This window comes from Talpa occidentalis, unplaced genomic scaffold (genome assembly GCF_014898055.3).
Source record: "Talpa occidentalis isolate TD23 unplaced genomic scaffold, MPIMG_talOcc4v2.1 talOcc4.7, whole genome shotgun sequence".
Lineage (NCBI taxonomy): Eukaryota > Metazoa > Chordata > Mammalia > Eulipotyphla > Talpidae > Talpa > Talpa occidentalis.
In genome coordinates, this window is record NW_023605083.1 from 105,557,047 (window position 1) to 105,581,218 (window position 24,172).

The 24,172-nt window shown below is 38.8% G+C and overlaps 1 protein-coding gene and 1 pseudogene across 5 annotated transcripts in view; both read left to right on the top strand.

Annotated features, from left to right (window-relative positions):
- AP2B1 (adaptor related protein complex 2 subunit beta 1) overlaps nt 1-24,172 on the top strand; it is a 102,656-nt gene that overhangs the window by 72,484 nt on the left and 6,000 nt on the right. For all 4 annotated transcript variants that reach the window (XM_037494107.2, XM_037494110.2, XM_037494108.2 and 1 more), the window contains 3 exons: nt 14,579-14,663; nt 15,563-15,649; nt 23,005-23,159. In XM_037494107.2, coding sequence (XP_037350004.1) covers nt 14,579-14,663; nt 15,563-15,649; nt 23,005-23,159 — 327 coding nt within the window. The remainder of the gene's footprint in view (nt 1-14,578; nt 14,664-15,562; nt 15,650-23,004; nt 23,160-24,172) is intronic.
- On the top strand, nt 19,869-20,642 carry LOC119232187 (60S ribosomal protein L10-like; annotated as a pseudogene). The gene has a single exon (XR_005122027.2). The product of XR_005122027.2 is annotated as a 60S ribosomal protein L10-like (transcript).

Consider the following 24,172-nt stretch of genomic DNA (forward strand, 5'->3'; position numbering starts at 1 on the left):
CAATAGATTAATGTAAAATTGGTGCAGGACTGGGAACCAGATGTAGAAACAAATGCAGAGCAGCTTTTATGCAACAGTTCTAAATTTGAGGAACATTAGGACTCCCGACTGAAAAGAAAATCCACTGAAAGTAAATTCATAATTTAACCCAAAAAAAGGGAGATAGGGAAAGATGTGCTGTAAAGAACAGTCAGAAGACACAGCAAAGAGGATTGGTATTCTCCTTCTTGAATTTGAAATGATAGAATAGTCTGAATGACATTATAAAATATATTTGAAATAATTAAAGAAAAATATCAACTGTTAACTTTCCAGTTAAGACACCAGAGGTCCCAGGGGCCTCCCCGGTGGCACAAGGGGTTAAGCACCACACTATGAAACAATCCGCAGCCTCTGCAGCACAAGTTTGATCCCTGGCTGGCCAGGGAGCAACCCACATGGCGAAACAGATCTCTCCTGTCTCGCCCTCTGCTACACTCAGCAGTGTGTTTCAGTCAGTCTGCCTGTTCTGCTCCCCACTCTTTCTCTGGTGAATCCACTCACCCCCTGCATCGCTGGCCTGTACCCCAGCTCTTGTATGCATAAATAAATAAATCTTAAAAAACAAAAAGACACCTGGGGTCCATTACTCAATTTGCTGGCAATACCAGTGTGAGATACCAGTACTTATGGGGCGCCATCACCAGGAAAATTACTTAGAGTTAAAGCTAATACTCTTCAGTAGTTTAAATACCAGTGTACAAGCCTGTTTGCCAGTTCACTACCTTTTTGTCACTAGTTGACTGCCTTTTTTTTAACAAAGGGTGTAATGATTTAGAGTGAAGATGAATGAGTCACAATATAACTTGGCTCAGACTTGAGGAATAAAACAAGGATTACTGTGCAGTTGGAATTGGCTGTTACTATGATGAAAGTATTGTGTTAAAGGGCTTTTGCAGTACAGAATCCTGAAGTAAGTATGTAAGTAACCCAAATCTACATCTGTTCCCTTTTCACTGAAATCTAATCTCCTGTTGACTTAAAGAGCCTCAAGCCTAATATTTGAGGACAGTCAGCATCACTGCAGGAAATGCTTTACTTCAGAAATAGGAAAGGGAATTTGGGTCACAGAAGCCAGGGCAAATTTTCTGCTCTTAAAACAAAGAGGCAGTAGTAAGTAAATGAATGAATGTTTACTTCCCTGTTTGCATTTCCATTTCATATTCAATGAAATGAGCATCCTAGAGAGGAACCTTCATGATAGAAGTGGAATCTTAGCCAAACTCCTCCCTCAAAAATACCTTCATGGTATTAAAACTAGTAAGTTTTTGTCTTTACAAACCTGACATTATAAAAAGTAAAAATTTTTTTCATCTATATAGTCAACTACTATTTTGCCCCTCAGATTCTCTTAGTTCAGATATCATAATTATGGATGGCTATTTTCTCATTAAGTGGCATTTTCAAATGGAGAAAATAAGGAAAAAACTTGAAAAGAGAAAACTTTTTTCCCCCATGAGCACCTCTGTTTAATGTCTGCTAGTAGAAATAGAAACTGATAGCTAGCTAAAGATGGGTAGGTTACTTTAGATTTCAACTATATTCTTCCTTGTCCCAGGATGAACAAAAAGAATCAGTTCTTAACTCCAACAAGCTTAGATCATGTTGCTCTAGATAGGGCCAAGTAAAGATTGATTGCCATTTAAATATTATATTTGCATTGTATTCAGATTCAAGAGCTCATGTAGGAAAAAAGTACTTTTTTAGTACTCTAGACTATAAAATCAGGAATGAAACAATGTTTGAGGGTTGAAGACATGGATTTTTCAATAAAGTATAAAATAGATTATACCTTAGAGAATAGATTTGAACCTAGAACAAATTGTGTACTGATACTGGTTGTAAAAAGCCTTTGTGACTCCAGCTTATAATTATTACACAAAGTAAAGTTTAGCTTGCCTTCGTTGAGAACCTCTCGAAATTATTTATATCATATAATTATATTCTTTAAAGAGAGAATTGATTCCATCTATTGAAATAAAGCAAAAACCTTAAAAAATGGCTAAATGAATTATCTCCAGCAGTGCTTCCTCTGACTCTGACATCTTGCTTTTCATCTGTGTTAATTACTTAGGAATATTTTCCCAATATACTTCTTCAAACTTAATACCTAAGTGACTGCTACTTCAAGACAGTGTCTGCAGAAAGGCAAAAGGATCATGACATGTGCTCATCCTTCTCTTTGCACAGATGCTATAGAGTTCTCACAGCTACTTACTGTCCTTTTTCACTGGACTGTAAATTCCTAGGAGAACACTAATAATGTTCATTCAAGTTTTAACTTTATCAGGATTATAAAAATATAGTTTAAACATTCAATTAGTTCTACAGTTAGTTAAGAAAAACCTACTCCCTGGTCTCTCCCCAACATGGCTCCCAATTTCTCCTTCCATGGAGGCAATCTCTCTTGTCTCTTTTAGTAGATACTTTTGAAATTTACCTCTGTGTCTTTTAATATCATGTTTATATTGCGACTTCTATTCTTTCCATTTTAGATATTTTACATTTCCCCACTCACTACCCTGGCGTACATGTATACTTTCCATCCTCCTATTTTCCTGATAGAGCTATCTTAGAATTTGTTTTAATCAGTATTCAGTGTTTATATTATCATGCCTGTTTATATTCTTCAAAACTGAGCTATAAAAGTGGTCATTTTTTCCCATAACATTTTTCTACAGTTTTCTATATTTTTAGCTGTAATTCAATCCCAAATTCTTCTGCTCTTAGAAAAGCATTAAAAATAGGATACATAATTTGTTGGAATAGACCTATAAAAGTTAATTAAATCCTGTTGCTGATGATCTTGTTTTAACATAAAGAGAAAAGCTAATTGAAGTAAAATATAATTAATATAACAACTGGATAACATGTATATGCTAGCTTATCCATATTTCCAGTTACCAGATGCTACAAAATTGCATTTTCACTCACCTACAGTGAAGAAGACCTGTAGGTTCATGAACTGTAATTTATAACACAGCATCCCTAGGGAATGAACCACTGGTGCTTTGTCATGAGAAGTTGCCAAGCTACCACATTTCATCTAAACTTGGTAGTAGAGTCCTTAAATTTTTTCTTGTACTCTAAAAGAAAATAAAGATGACCTATTGATCAAAACAAAACCAAATAAAATTTTAAATTAAAGATTTCATTTCCTGAGTTGTCTTAGCCACATTTCAAAATGCACATATTGGTGGTGGTTACTAGATTGAACAGTGCAGAAGCAGAACTGCCATCATTGTGGAAAGTTGTGTTGAATAGTGCTGATCTCGGGGCTCCCCTTCTTTTTCTTTTATCTTTGTTTTTTAGCAATTTTACTATTACATGACTAGGTACTTTTTTTCTAGCTCGGGGTTCTCTGGGCTTCTCGAATTTGTAAGTTAATAGTTTTGCCCAAATTTGGTAACCTTCGGCCATTGCTGCTTCAAATGCTTTTTGCCCATTATCTCCCTTCTCTCCTTCTGGAATCACAGTTACACATATGTGAGACTACTCAGTATTGTCTCTCAGATTACTGAGGCTTTTCTTTCTTTTCTTTTCTTTTTTGAGTCTTTTTTTTTTTTCCTCCCTGTTGGATGATTCCTATTGATGTGTTCTAAAAGTACACTGACTTGGGCCTCCCTGGTGGCACAGGGGTTGAGCTCTGGCTTGTGAAGCTGCCCGCAGCCTCTGCAGTGCTGGTTCAATCCCCGGCCACCGGGTCAGGGTCCCACGTGGCACGCAGACCTCTCCTGCCGCACCTGCTCCCTTCAGCAGTGAATTTTGTCAATCTGTCTGTTCTGCTCCCTGCTCTGGCTCTGGTGAATTCTCTCACCCTCCTGTGCTTCTGACTGTACCCAGTGCTTGTATAAATAAATAAATAAATCTTTAAAAAAAAAAAAAAAAGGTACACTGACTCTATAGACTACAACCTTCTTTTAAATCTGTCTAGTGTATTTTTCATTTCATTTATTGTACTTTTCAGTTCCAGAATTTTCATTTTTTTTTAAGATTTATTTTTATTTATTTATGCATACAAGAACTAGGGTGTGGGCCAGAGGTGAGAGGGGTGAGAGGATTCACCAGAGACAGCGTGGAGAGCAGAACAGGTGGACCTACTGAAATACACAGCTGAGGGGAGCAGTGGTCGAGACAGGAGAGGTCTGCTGTGCCATATGGGTTAGCTCCCTGGCCGGGGATCAGTCTCATGCCACAGTGGCTGGTGATAGCTTGATAGCACTGAGACTTCAACCCCTGCACCACCAGGGAGACCCTTCATTAGGTTCTTTGGTAAAATTAACCATCTGATGACTCAGGAGTATAACTGGAGAACCTTGTTTCACAGCCCTCCTTACTGTACCTCCACCACTTAGCCAACTCTCAGAACCATCAATAAAAGTGTCTCAAGCAGGCCCTGGAAAACGTATTGGGACATCTGACCAGGAAATCTGTGTTCTCACTGGGCATGTCTCTTTGGTCCTGGGTTGTAGAGAGGCCAGAGGAGAATCAGATATGGCCCTCTAACCCGTGAAGCCCAGGACAGGATTGCCTGTCATTGAAGGCAGCTACATGAAATACTTTCATGTCTTTCTTGGCCTGGCTTGATACTTCTAAAAATTACCTTTGACTCTTCTGGCTAGAATATAAAGGTTTTCTGTTAGCCTTCTGTGAACTAAGTTGGAAAAGAGGCCTAGAGAATCTCAGTATTCAGTATGCATAAATTCACTTAATCCACCACCCATTAACCATTCTTGGCATTCCCTTCAAAGTACCAACTATGTTATCCCTCCCTAAAATAATCTTTAATTTTAAGCAGGGACTAAAGTAGCTTAAAATGAATTGGGGATCTAGTACTTTCTTTTAACATTCCCTTCCCCCATTTCCCTTGCATATAGTTCCAGAGTGATATCATCCTAAGCTTTTGAGAAATTTATGATTTATTACTAATATATTATCTGCTTTATAGCTACTAAGATTCTGTTATTGTTGTAATTTTTTCTTCCCTTATCTATAAATTTATGACTTGAATTTTTTTCCTTATAATTATGACAGTTTCTTCCAGAAGAAAGAAAATTTAAGTAAGATTTTCAATCTACAGTCTTTACCTGAGAGTCTGGTAGCACCTTCATAAAAATGCTTTCCTTCCTTTTATACTGCTTTATAACTTGTAGCCTTAAAGTTGTATACATGGATAAAGAATTTGTCCTTTCTATACATAGTTTTCATTATCTATTTGTATGTCAATGTATCTGTTGCAATTAAACCCCACAAAAGTATTAATTTCATAGAGGATTAATACTAATGGGCAAAAGAAATACTATCTCATGGTTTTTTCTTTGACTGTCCCTTCTACAACACTGATTATCAATTCTGTTCATTTAATCTTTGAATGATTAGGGCAGAAAGTACCAGAGACACTAGCTGCAAAGTATGCAATCTGAAAATCCTATTTATTCATATCTTTAAGATCTTTGTCAGCCAAAAGGTGATTTTTTTTTTTTTGCCAGTGTATAGCCTTGAGAAAATTCTGTCCCTTGCTACTCCTACATTGCAGTCCCAGCCTGTGAGACAGTCAGTTGCAGATGGTGCCTGTTCCTGATATTTTGTGTCTTACATATGTCCGTTCACACTCAGAAAGTCCACAGCTGTAGCCATTGTACCAGAAAAACTGGTAAATGCTTCCAAACGGAAGACCTTTTCAGCAGCTTCCATCAAATGAAGCAAACGAGCTTGGCATTTGCTGACTTTTCTTGACAACAGTGCAAGCCAAACAAATTCAATGTTGAAGCCTTATTTAGTCTTCCAAATAAAACCCACAACTGGGGGTCTCTGTGCTCTGATTGTTTTTATGGGACCATGTTTTGCTTGAATAGACATTGAATTCTTGAATGGTGGATCTTATGGGAACTATGAGAAATTCCCAGGTCAAACAGAACCAATGCTGCAAGTAATCCTTGTAGAAAAGACAGAACCTAAAATATTCTGTTAGCAACAAGTAGATGATGGAATTTTGATTATGAAAGATGAGGATCAAAGAAAAGAAAGGAGGCAATTACTTTCTGTGATTGCTGTTTCAAATTTTATGTATTTTTGTGTCACATCAGGACTACAAACTTACTTAATCTCATCTGAGAAATAGAGTATCTCATTATATTAGATATTCCTTTTTTATTAGGTTGTCCTTATTGAGAACATTCCTTTATCCTTTTTGTCAAGATTCTACTAGGCAATATCTTTTGTCTTTTTATAACCAGCACTTAACTACTGGTATCCCGGACTCTTTCAGGAATATATCTGTCAGTGGCAGCTGCCATGCATGAATAACTTATGCTTAAGCTGTAGATAAGATAAAAGGATAATGAATTTCACAAGTAGTTCTAAAATGGTAATAAGTGATTTGTAGGTTTTCATCTATTAAAATCCTAGATATCTTTAGATCATGATAGTAGGAGATCAGTGATGAAAAATGGAAATAAGTTTTGTGGTTCTGGTTTGATAAATGATTTAGAAATAGATGTAATCATGAGATCTTTATGCGCTAAGGGACTTGGACTACCAAGTAGGTACCTCTTTCTAGTCCCTAGGTTTTGTTATGAAGTGTAAGTTATATAAAACTTTAGGGTATCTTACAGGTTGAAGTTAAAGGGAATTCACTGGGATTTTCCTGAGCTCATTTAAAGTTCATTTGAGAGCTGTGTCTTGACTTTACTCATACTAACTCTCATTTTGCTATAACATCACATTTTATGAGAAAGAAAAAGAATTTGCTTTATTCACACTTTTAATGCAGGTATTAATGCACAGGCTAAATGGTATAAGACGCAAACATTTGAAAATAAAACTCAAGAAAGCTATGAACCATGTGAGTGTGCAAACATAAAGAATGTTAGAATCTCATGATTAGAAGGAATAAGCTTTATAATTCTTTCAAACCCTGTCTAATTTTAATGGAATTTGCCCTATGTCAGCAGTGATGATTGGACAGTCAGCATCTACGTGAATGCAACTAGTGATTTGCTATCATAAAATGATCTATTCCATTATCCTAAAACTGTTAGGAAGGTATTTATATTGATCTAACATGTCTTCTCTTAAATTCTACCTGTAGGTCCTAGTTCTATAGGTTGGAGTTTCTTTGTTGTTTTTTGGAACAAGTTTTTCTCTGAATCGAGGCTTACAGGACCTAAAAATCAGTTAGGTGTGCCTATAATGAAAATATACTCAACCTGAATTCATTTTCACTTTTATTTTACTTCAGGAAAGCCTAAGTTTATGGAAGGACATTTCTTTGTGTGTACTACAAATAGATGTCAGTTTTATTGTTCTAATTTTAAAATGAGAAACCAGTAAAATGTTCTTGGAATAAGTTATAGTTTGGAGACTAAGGAAACTTTTTTTTTTTTTTTAAAGATTTGTTTTATGCAAGCATTGGGTATGGTCAGAAACGCGGGAGGGTGAGAGAATTCACCAGAGCCAGAGTGGGGAGCAGAGCAGGCAGAAGGACTGAAGTACACTGCTGAGGGGAGCAGCGGGCGGCAGGAGAGGTCTGCGTGCCATGTGAGACCCTCCTCCGGTGGCCAGGGAGCAGCCGGGGATTGACCGGCGCTGCAGAGGCTGCGAACAGCTTCGCAACCCAGCACTCAACTGCTGCGCCACCGGGGAGGCCCCTAAGGAACCTATTGTCTGATCACTTTTGAAAAGTGTGTGAATGGATGGTAGTCCTTGGTTTGGTAGTATGTTATCTCTGCAGAGGAGCTATTGAATGAGTTGGAAGGCAGATACTCCAAATAAAAAAGCACAAAACTTTTCAGTTCCATAGCTTACCTTGTGTTCCTGACAATAACTTCTGTTCCTTCTGTGTATGACTTATTTCCGCAGTAAAACTATACAAAGGTAGTATCTGTGCACAGTGGCCTGCCCATATGCCCAGTCATCTTGACAGCACCATGCACTCCTTTTGCCTACATAAGGTTAGATAGCCAATCTTGGGTAGGCTAAGAATGATAGTGTTCTTATTTGAATCTTAACCTTAAAAGTAAACCAGAGATGCTATTTTCAAGTTAAAATTCAATTAGAATCGAAAGGAAAGTAAACTGACATGTTTCATGACTATTTCTGCTATTTTCCTAACTGTATAGATGTTGTCAAATATTACAGGTAGGCCTTTCTGTCTTGTCAGGATGTCTCTGAGAAGTCTCAATTTATTGGTAAATAGGGTTTGAAGTAGAAGACCATGTATTCACACTAAAGATGCTAGGTATTTTTTGGCATTAACTAGGAAAACTACAGGTAGCTTTAACTCCATCAGCTAGCAGAAAGAACCACTTTTGCTAGAGTTGCAGATGACATATATCACACAGTTGGAGTCAGTGCCATTAAAAACCTGTCACTCAGAGCCATTCCTCCAGAATCTGTTGACTAGTTGGTGTGGTGCTTAAAACACCTCTGAATCATCATTCCTCAGAGAACTGGAGATGGTTGGCGTCACTGCCTGGCCCTAGCTTGGACTAGCCTGCAAATAATCTTTCCAAAAGCTAAATGGAGAAGAGAAATTAAAAAAAAAAAAAACTCTTCAGAGACTTGGAAAGGTCACAAATGATGTCATAGAAGAGTAGATGATATACTCTCTAAGGTGAGCTGTACACCACTTGCCTTGGTTTCTCTTGTGTCACAGCCTCCTGTGGTTATCTGCAGTGAGAGGTGTGGTGAGAAAATACATTTGCTAGAGTTCAGACTGAGTTCATCTCGTACCTTTTTATAGTACTTTTGAGTACACTGGGACAAGGTTAGAATATTAATTTAGCCTGTTCGTCTCCAGCTGTGCCACCACCAAGAGGCTGCAGCTATGGCAGCAGGCTTCCTATACTGTGGAAAGAAACTAATTGCAGGTTACAGGCTGAAGCTGACAGGCTGCTCTTTCCCCAGCAGCCACTGAAAGTAACTTTTAAAAATCATTATTATTATTAAGCGTTTATAGCCCACTTTTGTGTTTTCTAAGAGCCTCATAATCATTTCTATTTGCTTTTCCTATTGATGTCCCTGAGTGGCAAATTAATATTGTTATGGCCAGATAATGTACTTGACAGACCAGAGGAACAGAGCATTAGGTAATATGCTCCTTGGTGCCATCTGTCATCTACTTTAGACATCCTAGCAGAAGCTGAGGTGGGCATTTTGATCTTTACCTCATTGAACCCATTTTCTCACTGCTTGCTTTTAATTAGATGAATATTTGTATGAATATTATGACTCATATTTTTGCTCCTTTTAACTATAATTTGCATTAAGAAATTTTTTTGCGTAGTGTATACATACGTAACCTGCATATAATTTGATAGTTTGAGGAAACATTACTTATTCTTCATGAGATGCATTATATTTTATATTTTTTATGCCAGTTTCAACCCACTAATTAGCAACTACCATTCATTGTAACCCACAGTTTTAAAAAATGCTATGCTAGTAGTTACTTGAAATTGAAGAATGCACATGGCACATGCATTAGTTTTACTTTAAGGGTGAAACACATTTTCATTTTAAAACAAAGATGCGTTATGGAATAGCTTGGAACTTCAAAGAACTTTTGTTCTTAGGCTGGGCCACCTCATATATTTCTGATACTGACCCTATCACAGGCAAGGCAAGTCCATTGGTTCCACTTTACAGTTGAGGGTCTGAAGTGCACAAACTAGCACAGAACAGTCCAATTCCTGGCCCAGAGTAAGCAACAGCTAAAGACAGAGGGCCCAAAACCTGTGCCCTTTCTACCCCACCACGTTAGAAACACTCCCAGTATTTTTGTCTTATAAATAATTCACTGAATGATACCCATTATCGACAAATGTCCAAAAGTCCTAATTTATTCATGAATTCTTGGTCTGAAAAAAGACGCTGCTAGTGACACCTACCCTGGCAGCCAAGTTGCTGAAATTTAGGAAGATGAGAAGAGATGGGCATGGGAACTGCATTAGGACTCCCAGCACTGCCTTCTTTCCTCTGTAAAGCCAGAGGTCTAAAGGACAATCCGGAGAACTCAATGGAACACTGAATTTCCATTGAATTTGAGACAGCAACTTATGGTTCTATTACTAATTACTATAAGCAAAGTTAAACTAGGAATGCACATTTATTTGGGAAATGGTTGCTATAATGGACTAGTGATTTCCTGTTTTCACATGTGAAATCCAGTTAAACTGTATACCATAGTACTATGTTATTTTGGTAATGCAGAGATAATTCTACACGTTTGCATTTTTGGTAGTTTTATTTTTACAAGTCAGATGTCATAAACATTCAAATAAGCCATCTTTTAAGAATATGTTTACAACATCAAAAAAAAATTAAGATTAAACAAAGATTCTCTAGCTTACCTGGGTTATGTATACTTATTCTGTACCTATTGGGATAGTAAACTTTAAAATAAGAAAACAGAGATCTCCCCTCCCTGTCTCCAAAGCAGTCAATATCAAACTGTTAAAAGGTGATTCAGTTCTATTTAAGGTGCCCTCGGGATTGAAATTGAACTGGCTTCACACTGTGTTTTTCTCTTGATTCTTTTTAGCCCCCAGAGAGTGATTGACATATCCTTAGAGAACTCTTTAGGTTGCGATCTATACTATCTATGTTATTCTTTCTTAGCTTATAGATATTTTTTAGCTCAGTGATTTGAAGCAAAAAGAGCCCTCATGTCATCCCACCCTGCCCCACCCCTGCCTCATTTTGTAACCCCATACCTAATGAGAGATGTTGCAAGTGGGATTATGTTATGCATATGAATGATAATGAGGTAGAAAGAAAGGTTGAGAACCAGTACTTCATGTCATTTGCTTTACATCTTTCTACCCTAATTTCATGCAGCAGGTATGCTAGTGGAGATGAGAGATAGCTGATGTACTCTTAGAGCTCATTGTATTATGGGTGAGACAGATGTAAACAATTATTTTATACTAATGTATATGCACTGGGTGCAATGGGAGGGATTAAAGCTTTCCTGAGTCATCTCAACGTTGAATTGAATCTTAGGGTTAAATAGGTATTTTCCAAGAAATCAAAGTTTTAGGAAAAGAAAGAACAATGTTTAAAAAGGCACAAAGTTTCAGTGTTTGGGGAACAAGGGTAATTTTGATATGGTTGAAATTAAGGATACAAGACTGGAAATACAGGCAGGACCAGAATCCTAGAGAACCATTTATTCTTGATATGATTTCAGTTCTAATGAAGAGCAAAATTTTAACAGCTGCAAAATGCAGATTTTGAAAAATTAATGTAAAAAAGATGAAATGTTTCCCCCAAAGGTGTGACTTTGCAGTTGATCCTACAAAGAGATGATATTTTACCAAAGACACAGTAGGAGAAGAATCATTAAGTTAGGAGTTTGCCAATAGCCTTTTTTTAATTTCCTCTAATCTCTTTAGCGTAGTTGTAATACTACATTTGAGCACATGTAAGATTTCAGTTAAGTCTAATGGCTATCCTTAATTATGAAAAATTCTGAGTAAAAAGGTAAAACAGAAGGTGAAAAAGAAGGGAATTTTTCTTTAACAAACACTTGCTATAGTACTTATTATAAGCCAGGCATACAGCTAGTATGTGATGGAGTCAATTTGAAATCTGCTGGTCTGGTCTGGTTCCCAAGTCTATATTCTAAACCACTTGTGGCTGCTATTTTTGATTTGGGTGTCCCAGCTCTTGGAGAATTGTTGGTAGAAGCTGAAGTCTAGGGATCTTCTTTTAGTGTGCCCTGATCCCCTGGAATTGTGTGTCAAGATGTTCATATGTTCTTTTTAAGGGAGATAGTCTATGGCTTTTACCTGCTTGTAAAAATAGTCTTCAAGGGAATGGGTTAGCACTACTGACCAAGAAGAACTTTGCTCGTCTTTTCTGTTGTTAAAAGGCTATAATTGGAATAAGGAGCAAGATATTTACAAGCCCAGGGCCTCCCTGGTAGTGCAGGGGGTTAAGCACCACACTGTGAAACAATCCGCAGCCTCTGCAGCATGAGTTCGATCCCCGGCCAGTCAGGGAGCAACCCACATGGCATAGCAGACCTCTCCTGACTCACCCTCGGCTCCCCTCAGCAGTGTAATTCCGTCAGTCTGCCTGTTCTGTTCCCCACTCTGTCTCTGGTGAATCCTCACAACCCCATCTTTAGCCTGTACCTCAGCTCTTGTATGCATAAATAAATAAATCTTAAAAAAAAGAGAGAGATTTACAAACCCATTCAGTCCTCTTGGGTAACATTATTCTAAATTAATTGTTTATCTACTTCTTCCTAGGAAGTTTTCCAAAAATATACATGCTAGATCCCAGATTTAGAAATTGTTACTCTTTTTTATAGATGAACCCCTGACATCTTGAAAACTCTCTCCAGATGATCCTACTACAAGTCTTTGGTAAAAACCACTAATATCCCTGGAGGAAAAGCATTATATTTTCTATATTCTTCCTTATATCTCAAGTATTTAGGATATAGTAAATATTAATGAATGTTTGGACCTTCCTGGGGGCACAGGGGTTAAAGTCTCAGTACTATCAAGCTATCACCAGCCACTGTGGCACTAGTTCGATCCCCAAAACTCACCCACGTGGCGCAACAGACCTCTTCTGTCTTGCCTGCTGCTCCCCTCAGCAGTGTATTTCATTAGATCCACCTGTTCTGCTCCCCACTCTGTCTCTGGTGAATCCACTCCATCCCACCCCCCACCCCCACACCTCTGGCCTAGACCTCAGTTCTTGTATGCATAAATAGATAAAATAAATCTTAAAAAATTTAATGAATGTTTGAATGGCACACAGTGAGAAACGACAGCTTTTCAATGACAGTAATGATAGTCACTCAAATTTCACAGAAGGCCTTTATATGACCCACACTAGCACATTCACACCATCCCAGTTTTTACTTCTAAATGCTCTTTATAAAGCCTGGCACTACCTTAATATCTTCTTGATGTCCTTATTTGAAATAAGACTACTTCGCTCATTGCTGAGTACCTAATTATTTAAAAACCTTTTCCAGAAACCAGTAGTTGGTATAAATGTTTTGAAGAGCTGCTCTGGTACATCCTAAATAATGTCTTAATGTCCCTCTTTCCTGAGGTTAGTTACTCTGTGTAAATTCATCACACTCAAGCTTTTTGATGATTCTGCCATCTCAGCATTTTCGGCATCAGATTATGGGTCAGACACTCTTTGGGAGTTGGTATTGAAAGGTTGAAAGCACAAGTTACAAGGAAAGTAAATTGATGGATTCTTCTGGGTAAACAACAGAAATGTAGACAACAGAATCTCTACTGTTGAGTAGACATAACCATACCAAATTATAGAGAAGGAAACAAAGGTGCGATTTAATTTAAGGTGGGGAAAGTAAATTGAAAATAAATACAAAGGAACTGGAAGTACTTCAGAAGGATGATATTTAGAATTCACAGTCAGAAGAGCTATGTTTCCTGTTGAAGTGTGGACATTTGCCCATAAAAGGGGGAAGGAGAAAAAAATGGTGCTAGATAAGTACTTTTTTTGCTTTTATTGTCTTTGAGCAAAACAAGAGAGAAAAAGACCTGGTTAATGATTTTAGAACTTGCCCAGAGAAATGTTTTCCTGCAGTGCCAAAGCATAGCTAGGACAGTCACTAGTGGCAGAAACCAGTGGGAAGTAGTGGTTTAGAGCAATTCTCCTCCTCTCCTTTTACAGTCTATGGTTCTGAAGTGTGCCACTGTAAACTCTGCCTATTTCTGAATATATACACCAATCATTGTTGCCCCTGAACACAAAAGTACTTATTGTAGCTTTTTAAAAACATATAAACAGCAGGCTCTGAATTGAACAGCATGGTAGATTCATGGTCTGCCTAAATCAAAAGCTTGTACTGTGAGAAGTTATTTATTTGCTTTTGCAAAGGTTTTTCCTTCTTATAATCATCAGATTATAAATTTTTTCCAACTATAGGACTTAAGCAAATAAGATCTTAAAAAACAAACCACTTTAAAATTAGTAACTTTAAAAAGATAAAGGATTATCAATTATCATGGGGGGAGGGAATCAAGGATTAAGTTGCTTTTGATCCTGTTTCCTCTGTGGATTAGCTTTGTGACCTCTGGCTGTTAATCTTTCTGAATCTCAGTTCCTTATCTATAAAATGAGAGGGGAGTGACTTCTATTTTGTTTGGGATAGTTACAATGAAGACTGGAAATATTAATAGATACTTCATAAGTGGTAGCGGCATTTACTGTTAGTAAACACAGAAATGTAAAATATTTGTATAGATTATTCTGGGTATAGAACTTTGCTTTGAATTCATCCCTTTAGGGGCTCATCCTGAGACAGGTATAAGAGTTGCAGGTTATCACCGTGGAGTGAGTAAGGATGTGAGTAAGTGACCATGAGTGAGTAAGGATGTGCTTGCAGTATACGGTTCTAGTGTGTCTTGATTTGGGGAGTTCTGCATTTTCTAAAAGAAGAAGGAAATGGGGTGATGTATTCATAGATACCTAACTGTTCTTTCCCTCCTACCTGGCTTTCTGTGATGTCCTAATTTTTTCCTTGTTACTTTCCTGGCAGGTGGCTGTTAAAAACAATATTGATGTCTTCTACTTCAGCTGCCTCATCCCACTGAATGTGCTTTTTGTAGAAGATGGCAAAATGGGTATGTCGTCTTGTTCTTCTGCCAGATACACTTTTGCCCTTCATCTCAGTAGCAGGCAGAGCATAGCCCCAGAAGTACAAGTTATTTTTAGGTTTTAAAAAATGGGGTAAGGCCATTCTAAAGCTCTTATAATTGCTAATTATTTATTTGCCTGAGTCACAGTTGATCTTGCTTTGCTTTTGGTCTCTAAATGTTGCTAAATCACAATGCCTATATCTAAATAATTCAGTCACTCCAGGATACAATGTAAGGGTTTAGTGACAAGTAGATGATTTGAATAGCACCTTGGATGTTTATTAGCTATGTCGCTATGGCAGGGTGCTTAACTTAGTTCTGAGTTTCAGTTTCCAAATTTGCAAAATAGAAACAAATTTTACAATAACTTAGATAATATATGCAAATTTAACACCTAGCTCTGTACTGTTTTTACTGTCTGCAGATAAGAATTCAATAAACCATTAGCACTGACCATGTGGTTGTTGATATTCTTGCTTCCCTTACTTATGAAATCACTGTATAATAAAACTGACATATTGATACATATAAATGCACTAGCACTTAATTGATTTGATTCCTACTATGGGTCTTTGAGTAGACAGGACAGATATGATGAAATTAAGGATTAGAAAGATCGCACTGTCACCTGAGCAGGAAAACAGTGGACAAAAAACTAAACCCTAGATGTAAACTCTCTTCCACTTTATCTTAGTGCTTCTGGTACGGAATTGTGTAAGCAGGAGTATAGCACTACTGCATAACTAAGAATTGGCTCTAGTCCCATGCTGCTGCTTGCTGTATAATAAGAGCCAGAACTCTAAAGGCGAAGTGATGTAAAGCATCAGAAATGAGAATAACTCTGACAGACTGTGCACATCCTTTCCCTCTGCTTCCCCATACAGAGCGCCAGGTCTTTCTTGCAACATGGAAGGATATTCCCAATGAAAATGAACTTCAGTTTCAGATTAAGGAATGCCATTTAAATGCTGGTGAGTAATGACTAAATTTCATTTTTATCCTAGTAACTCAAATTAGATTTTTGAAAACTTTTGTCTTTTCTTTATCTGCCTCTTCTTTCCACATCTGCCTTGTTTCTAGTGGATATGTAGTAGGAATATTACTTTCAAATGTATTTTCTAAAACTTGGGATGTTTTGATAGAGGTAGTAGGTTACTTACAAGATAACAAATTTAAGAGATAAAGTAGAATGGCTCAATCTACCCAGTTCTTCAGTGACTGAACATATGTTACTCATGTATCTTTTTAACCTTTTTTTTAAGGATTGTTTAACATTGGCTTACACCATTGTGTATGACTTAAGAGGTATGCATTTACAACTCATCAATAGCCATATTTCTTGAGTGAACACCCTATAAGCATGAGATAATTGAAGTGGCACATGAGGATATGCCCTCTCCCAAGAACTGAAAGTGCTACCTTCAATATTGGAGAAAAGGTGATTTTTTTTCTGAGATATTTATTTTTTTACTATACTAGAACATCAAAGAAGTAACCCCAAAGCACGAATTAACACTTCTTTTCACTGTAGTGTTCCTCAGGAGTGGAAGGAACCCTAAGCTGTTCAGAATCATGCTGATTTTGCCCAGTCTCTCTTTCTTTTTTGTTAGGTTGGTAGAAGACTTTATCAGTTTGAATGCAGTTGAGTCTAGGTGCTTGGTCACTGTCCCCAGTTTGTTCATGTGCCCATCATTCCGTCTTTTCAGCATGCTGCCTTCCTCCCACTGTAGCTGGAGCACAGCCCTGGGAGGAAGAGGCAGTATGGCGCTACACAAAGAAAAGGGAAAAAAAGCTTGCTGTTTGTCTCATTGCAGCTTTTTAATTTTAAGGGTGCTCTGATATTTATTTATCCTATACTTCAGATGATTCTTACAGGGCTTCTCCTGAACGCTTAAAGTGTTTAAGGCAATAGTCTTCTTTAATTTTCATTGTATTAACTAGTTAGTGATTCTCTTTGGGAGGACCACAAATCTAACTTCTTTCTAACATAGTCTAGATCTGTGTTTCTCATCCTGATCAGTTATGTATCATTAAACAAAGTTTTTACTGAATTTTCACACACACAAAAAAGATCAAATTGAGCTTCCTTTTGTGCCATATTCTAGGTGGATTACAGTGTTATCTGCCCCCTCTCTGAAACTCACTGGTCAGTTATCATGAAACTCATTTGGTGAATATGGGGGTATTGGGTAACTTCCACGGTATAAGCTGTTCTTCAGGAAGAACAGCTTATAGAGCAGAATCCATAGTGGCTAGTGGTGTTAAAGATATAGTCTCAATACACAGCTCAGGAGAGAACTTGCCCTTTGTTATAGTCACCCTGGTATCAGTTAGTCCTGTGGCTGCATTTCATATAGATGTTTTGGAGAACCCCTGTCCCTCAAGAATAGAGTTGTGGCTCTTTTAGCCCCTTTGGTCTTTTTTTTTTTTTTTTAAGGAATGTGATTTTTATTTATTTTTTTTAGATTTATTTATTTATACAAGCACTGGGTACAGACAGAAATGCGGGAGGGTGAGAGAATTCACCAGAGCCAGAGCGGAGAGCAGAATAGGCAGAGTGACGAAATACACTGCTGAGGGGAGCAGCGGGCGGCAGGAGAGGTCTGCGCGCCATGTGGGACCCTCGCCCGGAGGCTGGCGGGGATCAAACCGGTGCTACAGAGGCTGCGAGCAGCTTCGCAACCCAGCGCTCAACCACTGAGCCACGGGGGAGGCCCAAGCCCCTTTGGTCTTGGCCACAGAAACCAGAGGATGAAGGCAAGGTCACCATTTGGAAAGCATCACAATAAGACCCATGTCCTGTGGCCATGGCTCTGTTACCTTCAGAAGTTGACCTGTGGCTAGTATAGTTGCTCTCTTCCAAGCAGAAGAGCAGGTGTAATTGGAGCAAGACTGTAAGACAAGATACCATTGGGACTGGCCAAGTGAGGCACCAGAAAAGTGTACACTGCAGATTCAGGCATCATGTCCATGAAGGAACAACACTATAGCCCAAGAAGGCAGCTGTGGGAACATCCAGTGCATCTTGAGTCCAGTAATTAACCGCATAATAAATATATATATTTTTAAAGTTGGGTGGTTTATTAAAGATGAAGAATACAGGGTGCGGTATGCCTCATAGAGGTTCCCATTGCACGTTAGCACATTAAAAACTGAAAAGTCCTACATTGATGAAACCTGTTTAACTCAGCTCTAGGTGAATTTATTTGACTTTGGATTTAAAATAATAAAATACTTCTCATTAACATCTATGGAACACCAGTGTTCCTAAAAGATGATCTGAGAAACTGGCCTATAGAGAGCAGAGAAAGACCTGAGTAATTGGAGCTATGATTTTTGTTTCAGACATTCAGTATGAAAGAGACTTCTTTTTCAGAAAAGGAAATGCAAGTTTGGGTAAATGAGGGCTTTCGCCCTCCTTCCAGATTGGAGTTTTGAACCCTGGTGTGCCTTGGTGTCCATTTATGATTTTGCTAAAGAAGAGATGTCTGGGCCTTTCTCCCAGTGGGACCATGTCCTCTGATGAAGCCTGGAACAGTTTCTCAGCAAATTCAGTTTTGATAAATCCTGCCATGGCCTCATGCCAGTTCCTCCCTGCATTGGGTGCTCCAAATACCAACGAGCCAGTTTTCCAGTGACAAGCTGCTCTATTGTAGCGGAGCACATGGAGGGAAAAGCAGTCATTTCATTTTCTCCAGGACCCAAGGCCATTGCTTCCCACACTGACACTCTGCAAAACTTGCAAGATCTCTTCCTGCAACTCATCTTTCTAGCTCCTCTCCTGCCTCCATCCCAAAATCTAGAGTGCCCTAGCTTTTATATTTCCTTCCAGTCTTGAGGCCTCTATTAACATGAACAATTTCAGGTTTAGTGCCTTCTGATTCAACACCCTGGGTCTAGCTGGGAGCTAAAAATACCATCCTTTCCAGCTGATCTGCCCTAATCACAATAGCACCAACACTTTAAATAGCTTTTCTGTGCCAGAGTAGACATTTGACAGATGGAACTAACACTCTGAGGGCTGTAGGAAGTCACAGGCTCAAAGGACTTACCAACCTAGCATTGAGCTTTTACTTTTGCTCCTCCATTTCTTTCTAGAGAATAAAGATGAAAGAAGCCTTCTTTCCAAGCCTTCACAATTAAGCAGACTTTAATAGAAAGGTGTATATGATAGGGGTGCTTGTGGTACCACTGGTTGTATAAATAGTAGAAAATATTAGGACAGAAAGGCACTAACATATGGGTCTTCTTGCTTCCTAGCACTGGAAGGACTTGCTTCCTAGCACCAGTCATCTCTACTGGTGTCAAGAGATTTGAATCTATTTTGCATTTTACCATTATATTTACATGTGGAGTTAGAACGTGTCTGGTACCACTGCCTTATCTGTACAAATAGTTGTATCTAGTTGTATCTCCAGCCATATCAGAAAGGAATTCTTTTGGTCAACAATCTACAAACCTGTTTTTTAAATTGTTTATTACTTTTACACTCTGAAAAGCTCAGAGAAATGGCATATCTATTTCACTAGTTTAGGCACTGGTAAGGGGCAAATACTTCTAGCCTGGGGACTAGGTAAAGGTAAGTTCCGTTTCTTTGTTTTGTCTTGGTTCTCCATATCCTTTGGAACATTTCATAAGTAGAAACATTTTGCCAGTCAACACTTAAATATAGTTTGGTTGCTCAAATGGTTTAAAAAAAAAAAAGTGTTCTTTTCAGCAATCAGTGATTTTTGAGCTTGCTAATGTATACTACAACTGGACCCCAAATGCAAGTTCCCTCATTCCCGCTCTCTAATATGAGTCTATTCACTTGTATTGCTGCTGGAAGAGGTGCGACCTTAGCTGAAACAAAAGATAGAGGAGGACCACATCCATATTGCCTAACATTTTAGGCCCTAGACTCAGTGAGCCACATTTGGTGAAGAAAAATCAACCACGAGCAATGAATCTTGAAGCAAATGTAATCATATTTCATCATCTTTTTTACTCTATCCTTGGGGCAGATTGCAGGGTCTCATGCCTCACATGATATCAGCACAAACTCAAACAATTTACATTTTCAATCTCAAAGTCTCACAACTTTAAGATTCCATCATGTTTCCCAGGAGCTCAGGTGTGTAAAAAGCTGTATTTTGTCAATAAGTCTGTCTCAGTCTAGCTGGGAAACCTCCTTACTTCTGCCTCCTGTTGCCATTTTTAATAAGTACATTTATCTTTTGCCTTCGGCGCGCCCCCCAAGATCCTGGTATTGCTATGGGCTGCTGCCCCACCCAGTGTTACCAGTATTGTAAGAACAAGCCCTACCCAAAGTCTCTTTTCTGCCGCGGGGTCCCTGATGCCAAGATTCGCATCTTTGACCTGGGGCGGAAGAAGGCAAAAGTGGGTGAGTTCCCACTCTGTGGCCACATGGTATCAGATGAATATGAGCAGCTCTCCTCCGAAGCCCTGGAGGCTGCCCGTATTTATGCCAACAAGTACATGGTGAAAAGTTGTGGCAAAGATGGCTTCCACATCCGAGTGCAGCTCCACCCCTTCCATGTCATCCGCATCAACAAGATGCTGTCCTGTGCTGGGGCCGATAGGCTCCAGACAGGTATGCGGGGTGACTTTGGGAAGCCTCGGCACCGTGGCCAGGGTCCACGTTGGCCAAGCCATCATGTCCATCCGCACCAAGCTGCAGAATAAGGAGCATGTCATCGAGGCTTTGTGTAGGGCCAAGTTCAAGTTCCCTGGCCGCCAGAAAAATCCATATTTCCAAGAAGTGGGGCTTTACCAAGTTTAATGCAGATGAGTTTGAAGACATGGTAGCTGAAAAGTGGCTCATCCCAGATGGCTGTGGTGTCAAATACATCCCAAATCGAGGCCCCCTGGACAAGTGGCGGGCCCTGCACTCATAAGAGCAGAAGAGCTGCCCCCTTGTTAGTGACACAAATAAAAACCGCATTCTTAATCAAAAAAAAAAAATGTACATTTAGCGGAGTCTGATTACCCTACCATCTACACATCCCTAAGTTTAAACCTAATATTTAAGATTTATAAAAATTGACTCACATCCGTACATTATAGAGCCCTCCCTTCATTCAGTCTTCTTAGAGAAACCAAAGTACAGCCATTCTGTAGAAGCAGAGCCAGGTTATGGCCATATGCTTCCACATGTGTCAGCTTGTTTAGTCTACCTGTTTGCCATATTTTCTAATTCTGGGAGAAAGGGTGAGAGAGAGAGTGCGCTCGTGTGTGTGTGTGTGTGTGTGTGTGTGTGTGTGTGTGTGTGTGTGAGTGAGATTGTGTGATTGTATGCTTTCATTTCTTAGCCTATCATCTCTTGCATAGGTGGTAATATTACCATAAAAAGAAGTAGGAATCTGGGGTTTGATATATATGTATACATTCTAGTATGTGATTGTGCCTGTGCAACAAGGTGGTTTAAACAAAGGCTCCTACTGTGTGTATTTTCTGTTTCCTTGGAAATGGGCAAGAGCTTAGAAAGTTAGAATTGGTTTTTTTACAGCTTAAAGTAAGCCCCCATTTGTTAAAGAAGTCCTGTCAAAAGGCATTAGCCAAACTCCAGCTGGTGATGTTGCCTCGCAACCCAGTCTAAGCTACAAGGGCCCTTCATTTCAGGAACCAAGTGACAGCCAGAACTGCCTGACCCCCCAGAAAGTGATTAAAAACCATATTAAGGTCCCCTCCTCCAACAACTATCCTTTTGCACTCCTCAAAAGAATCAGATCTTAAGTTATCACTACTTTGCTTGGTATTAGTGAAAACCTTGGAAATAAGAGGGAAAGTAAATAATAACTAAGAGTGGTGAAAATATTTAATGAATGGCCTTTGTGCCTCACAACTATAAAATTTGAATATGAGCTATCACTGGTTTGAGTATGGGAGAAAGACATGAGGGTGATTAGCCCCCCAAATTGGCCTTACAACTAAGTAGATGGATCCTCAAATAATGTCATTTTGTTCAGTGTCATTTCATGATAACATTGATGGGGGAAAAAACCTAAATCAGCCAGTGTTAAGCAAAGTGATGTTATTTATTCAAGACCTACTTTGGTTATTCAGAGTTTGATTTAAAGATGTGGTTTCTAGGAACCTTTCTACAACATTAGGTGAACACTCACTGTGGACAGTTTTTAATGCCTATGACATCCTATATATATTGGCATCCCTAGTACCTGAGTGAGAGGCTTATTCCAAGTATTGATAACAGGTATCCGTCATGTCCCAGATACCGTGGGAAACAGTGAAGAAAAATTTGGGATCCCTGTGCTCAGAGAGCTTACTACCTGGGAGAGCAGAATGACTGTCTGTCATGTCAAGCTTTTCCTAGAGAGGACAATAGAATATGACAGATTTCTGTGTGGAGAAAATTTAGTTCCTGAAGTAGGCATGAGTAATTTGAATGCTCATCAAAAATGAACATAACAAACTGTCAACAAAAGATCTCTATTCTCTATCCTTAAAGTTTATTATCTCTAGTCTTAAGGTTTTTCTTCTGCAACATCATTCATAGTAAGAGAGAGTACAAGGGGAAAAAAATAACCTTTAATTCTGGAATATCAGGTCTTACCTCGATGAGGAGCATAAACACCAAATTGTTCTTACCCTGGGTTGGTACTATGAAAGCCCCCATATGCTCTTGTAGCAGTCACCTTGGCATAACTTGTTGAGAGAGTCTGTTTCGTTATTATTTGGGGGGCATGGTATTTTCTAAGAAATTATTTACCTATTTAAGAAAACTTGCATATTGGAAACTTAATGTTATACTGCAGTGTAGCTTCAGTTTAAAAAAAAAATCTTAAAACACTCTTGTTAATAAATTTTACTTACAAGATTTCTGTAACTCTTTTCCTTTTTTCTGCTTCTGGCATTTGAGACCAGGGTGACTTACAGAGAAATAAGTGTGACTCAGGAAGTAGTGATACAGATTTGATTGTCAGTCTGTAAATCTCTGTCACTGTGGTACATCCATAGACCCATTTTTTGTCTTTGTCCTTTTCAGAGCATTTTTACCTCCCTGGCACTTTAGTGTAGGATTATCAACTCCTAGACACCCACTGTAGTCTCCACAGATATTTCGTACTCTAATGCTTAGAGTTACCTTATTCTTTTTTCTGTCCTGAAATCTGACTGATACATAGGCTCTTCAAGAACCTTTTCCTTACCACGTGCTATGTGTGGAGAAGAGCTTCCTGAAATGGTGTGCTTGTGTGTCTGGTTGTACTTGTCAGGAGCTTAAGCACACAAGGCTAGTCAGCAGAGTTAGCATGCATTTATTTGATATTTTAACTGAAGGTGTTGGATTTTGAATTTGTATTTCTAGACACTGTTTCCAGCAAGCTGCAAAACAACAATGTTTATACTATTGCCAAGAGAAATGTGGAAGGGCAGGACATGCTGTACCAATCCCTGAAGCTCACTAATGGCATTTGGATTTTGGCCGAGCTACGCATCCAGCCAGGAAACCCCAATTATACGGTAAGGCCTTTCTCAGAATGGGTGAGATGAGTTTGAGCAGGAGGTAAGGTCACTTTTATTTTTTTTTAGCACCTTGTAAAGACACTTAAGACCACAGGTAGCCAAATCAAGCAGTCAATAAAAAAGTCGCTTGGTGCATCCATAGAAGCCCTTCTATTTGCATTCTCTGTTCCATCCAACAGGCACCAGGTCTCTGGTAGCAAGGAGTGTCTCATACTCCCCTGGTAAAGAGTCTCCTTCCCAAAACTTGGCAACTTCATCAAGACCAGTGAATGCTTCCTAGCCTATCTGTGCATATGATACTGTAACGATATGCTAAGAGGATTGCTTTACAAGCTCATTTCTAGAAGGTCTTCTTTTCTGCTTTGGGGGTTCATCATCTAAGGATATCAGTCATAGACACATGAGCCTTTTTTAGTGACGTTGTATAGCCTGAAATGCTTGTGAAAGGCAAGGCAAAATAGGACATACCTTTGGCAGCCTATTTATGGAAACTAGTTTGGATATTTTCCTTCAGTATCACACTGAGCTAAAAATAAAATTCTGATAATATTTTTAGGGTGGCAACAATTTCCTTGTTAAACAACAAAAATGGTTAACTCTAGGCAGTGGGCATTTGTGTGACAGAGGAAGCCAGATAGTCAGTAGATTAAGGGAGCTTTTTAGCCATTTAGGTAAGAAAAATCTGTGACCCCATTCTTTGCTTTTAACAGCTAAGTCTGTTTTCATTAGCAGACAGTAAGGGAATAGTACCACCCAGAACTGAAACTTCTTGGTGTTTTCCCCACTAGATCCCTCCCTTGTCATAGCTGGAAGAGCATTTGTGTATGTGAGCTGCTGTATCTTATCAAGCTAGATTTTTACCCAAGCATTTGTGAACTGAGAGGCTTCAGGCTTTCCCCATAAAGTATGCTTTCCTCCCACGCTCCTCCTCCACCATCATTCCCTTGTCTTTTTGGACAGACGCTACCCTGTCATTTACCTCAAGCTATCTAAGAAAGGAAAACCCCTCT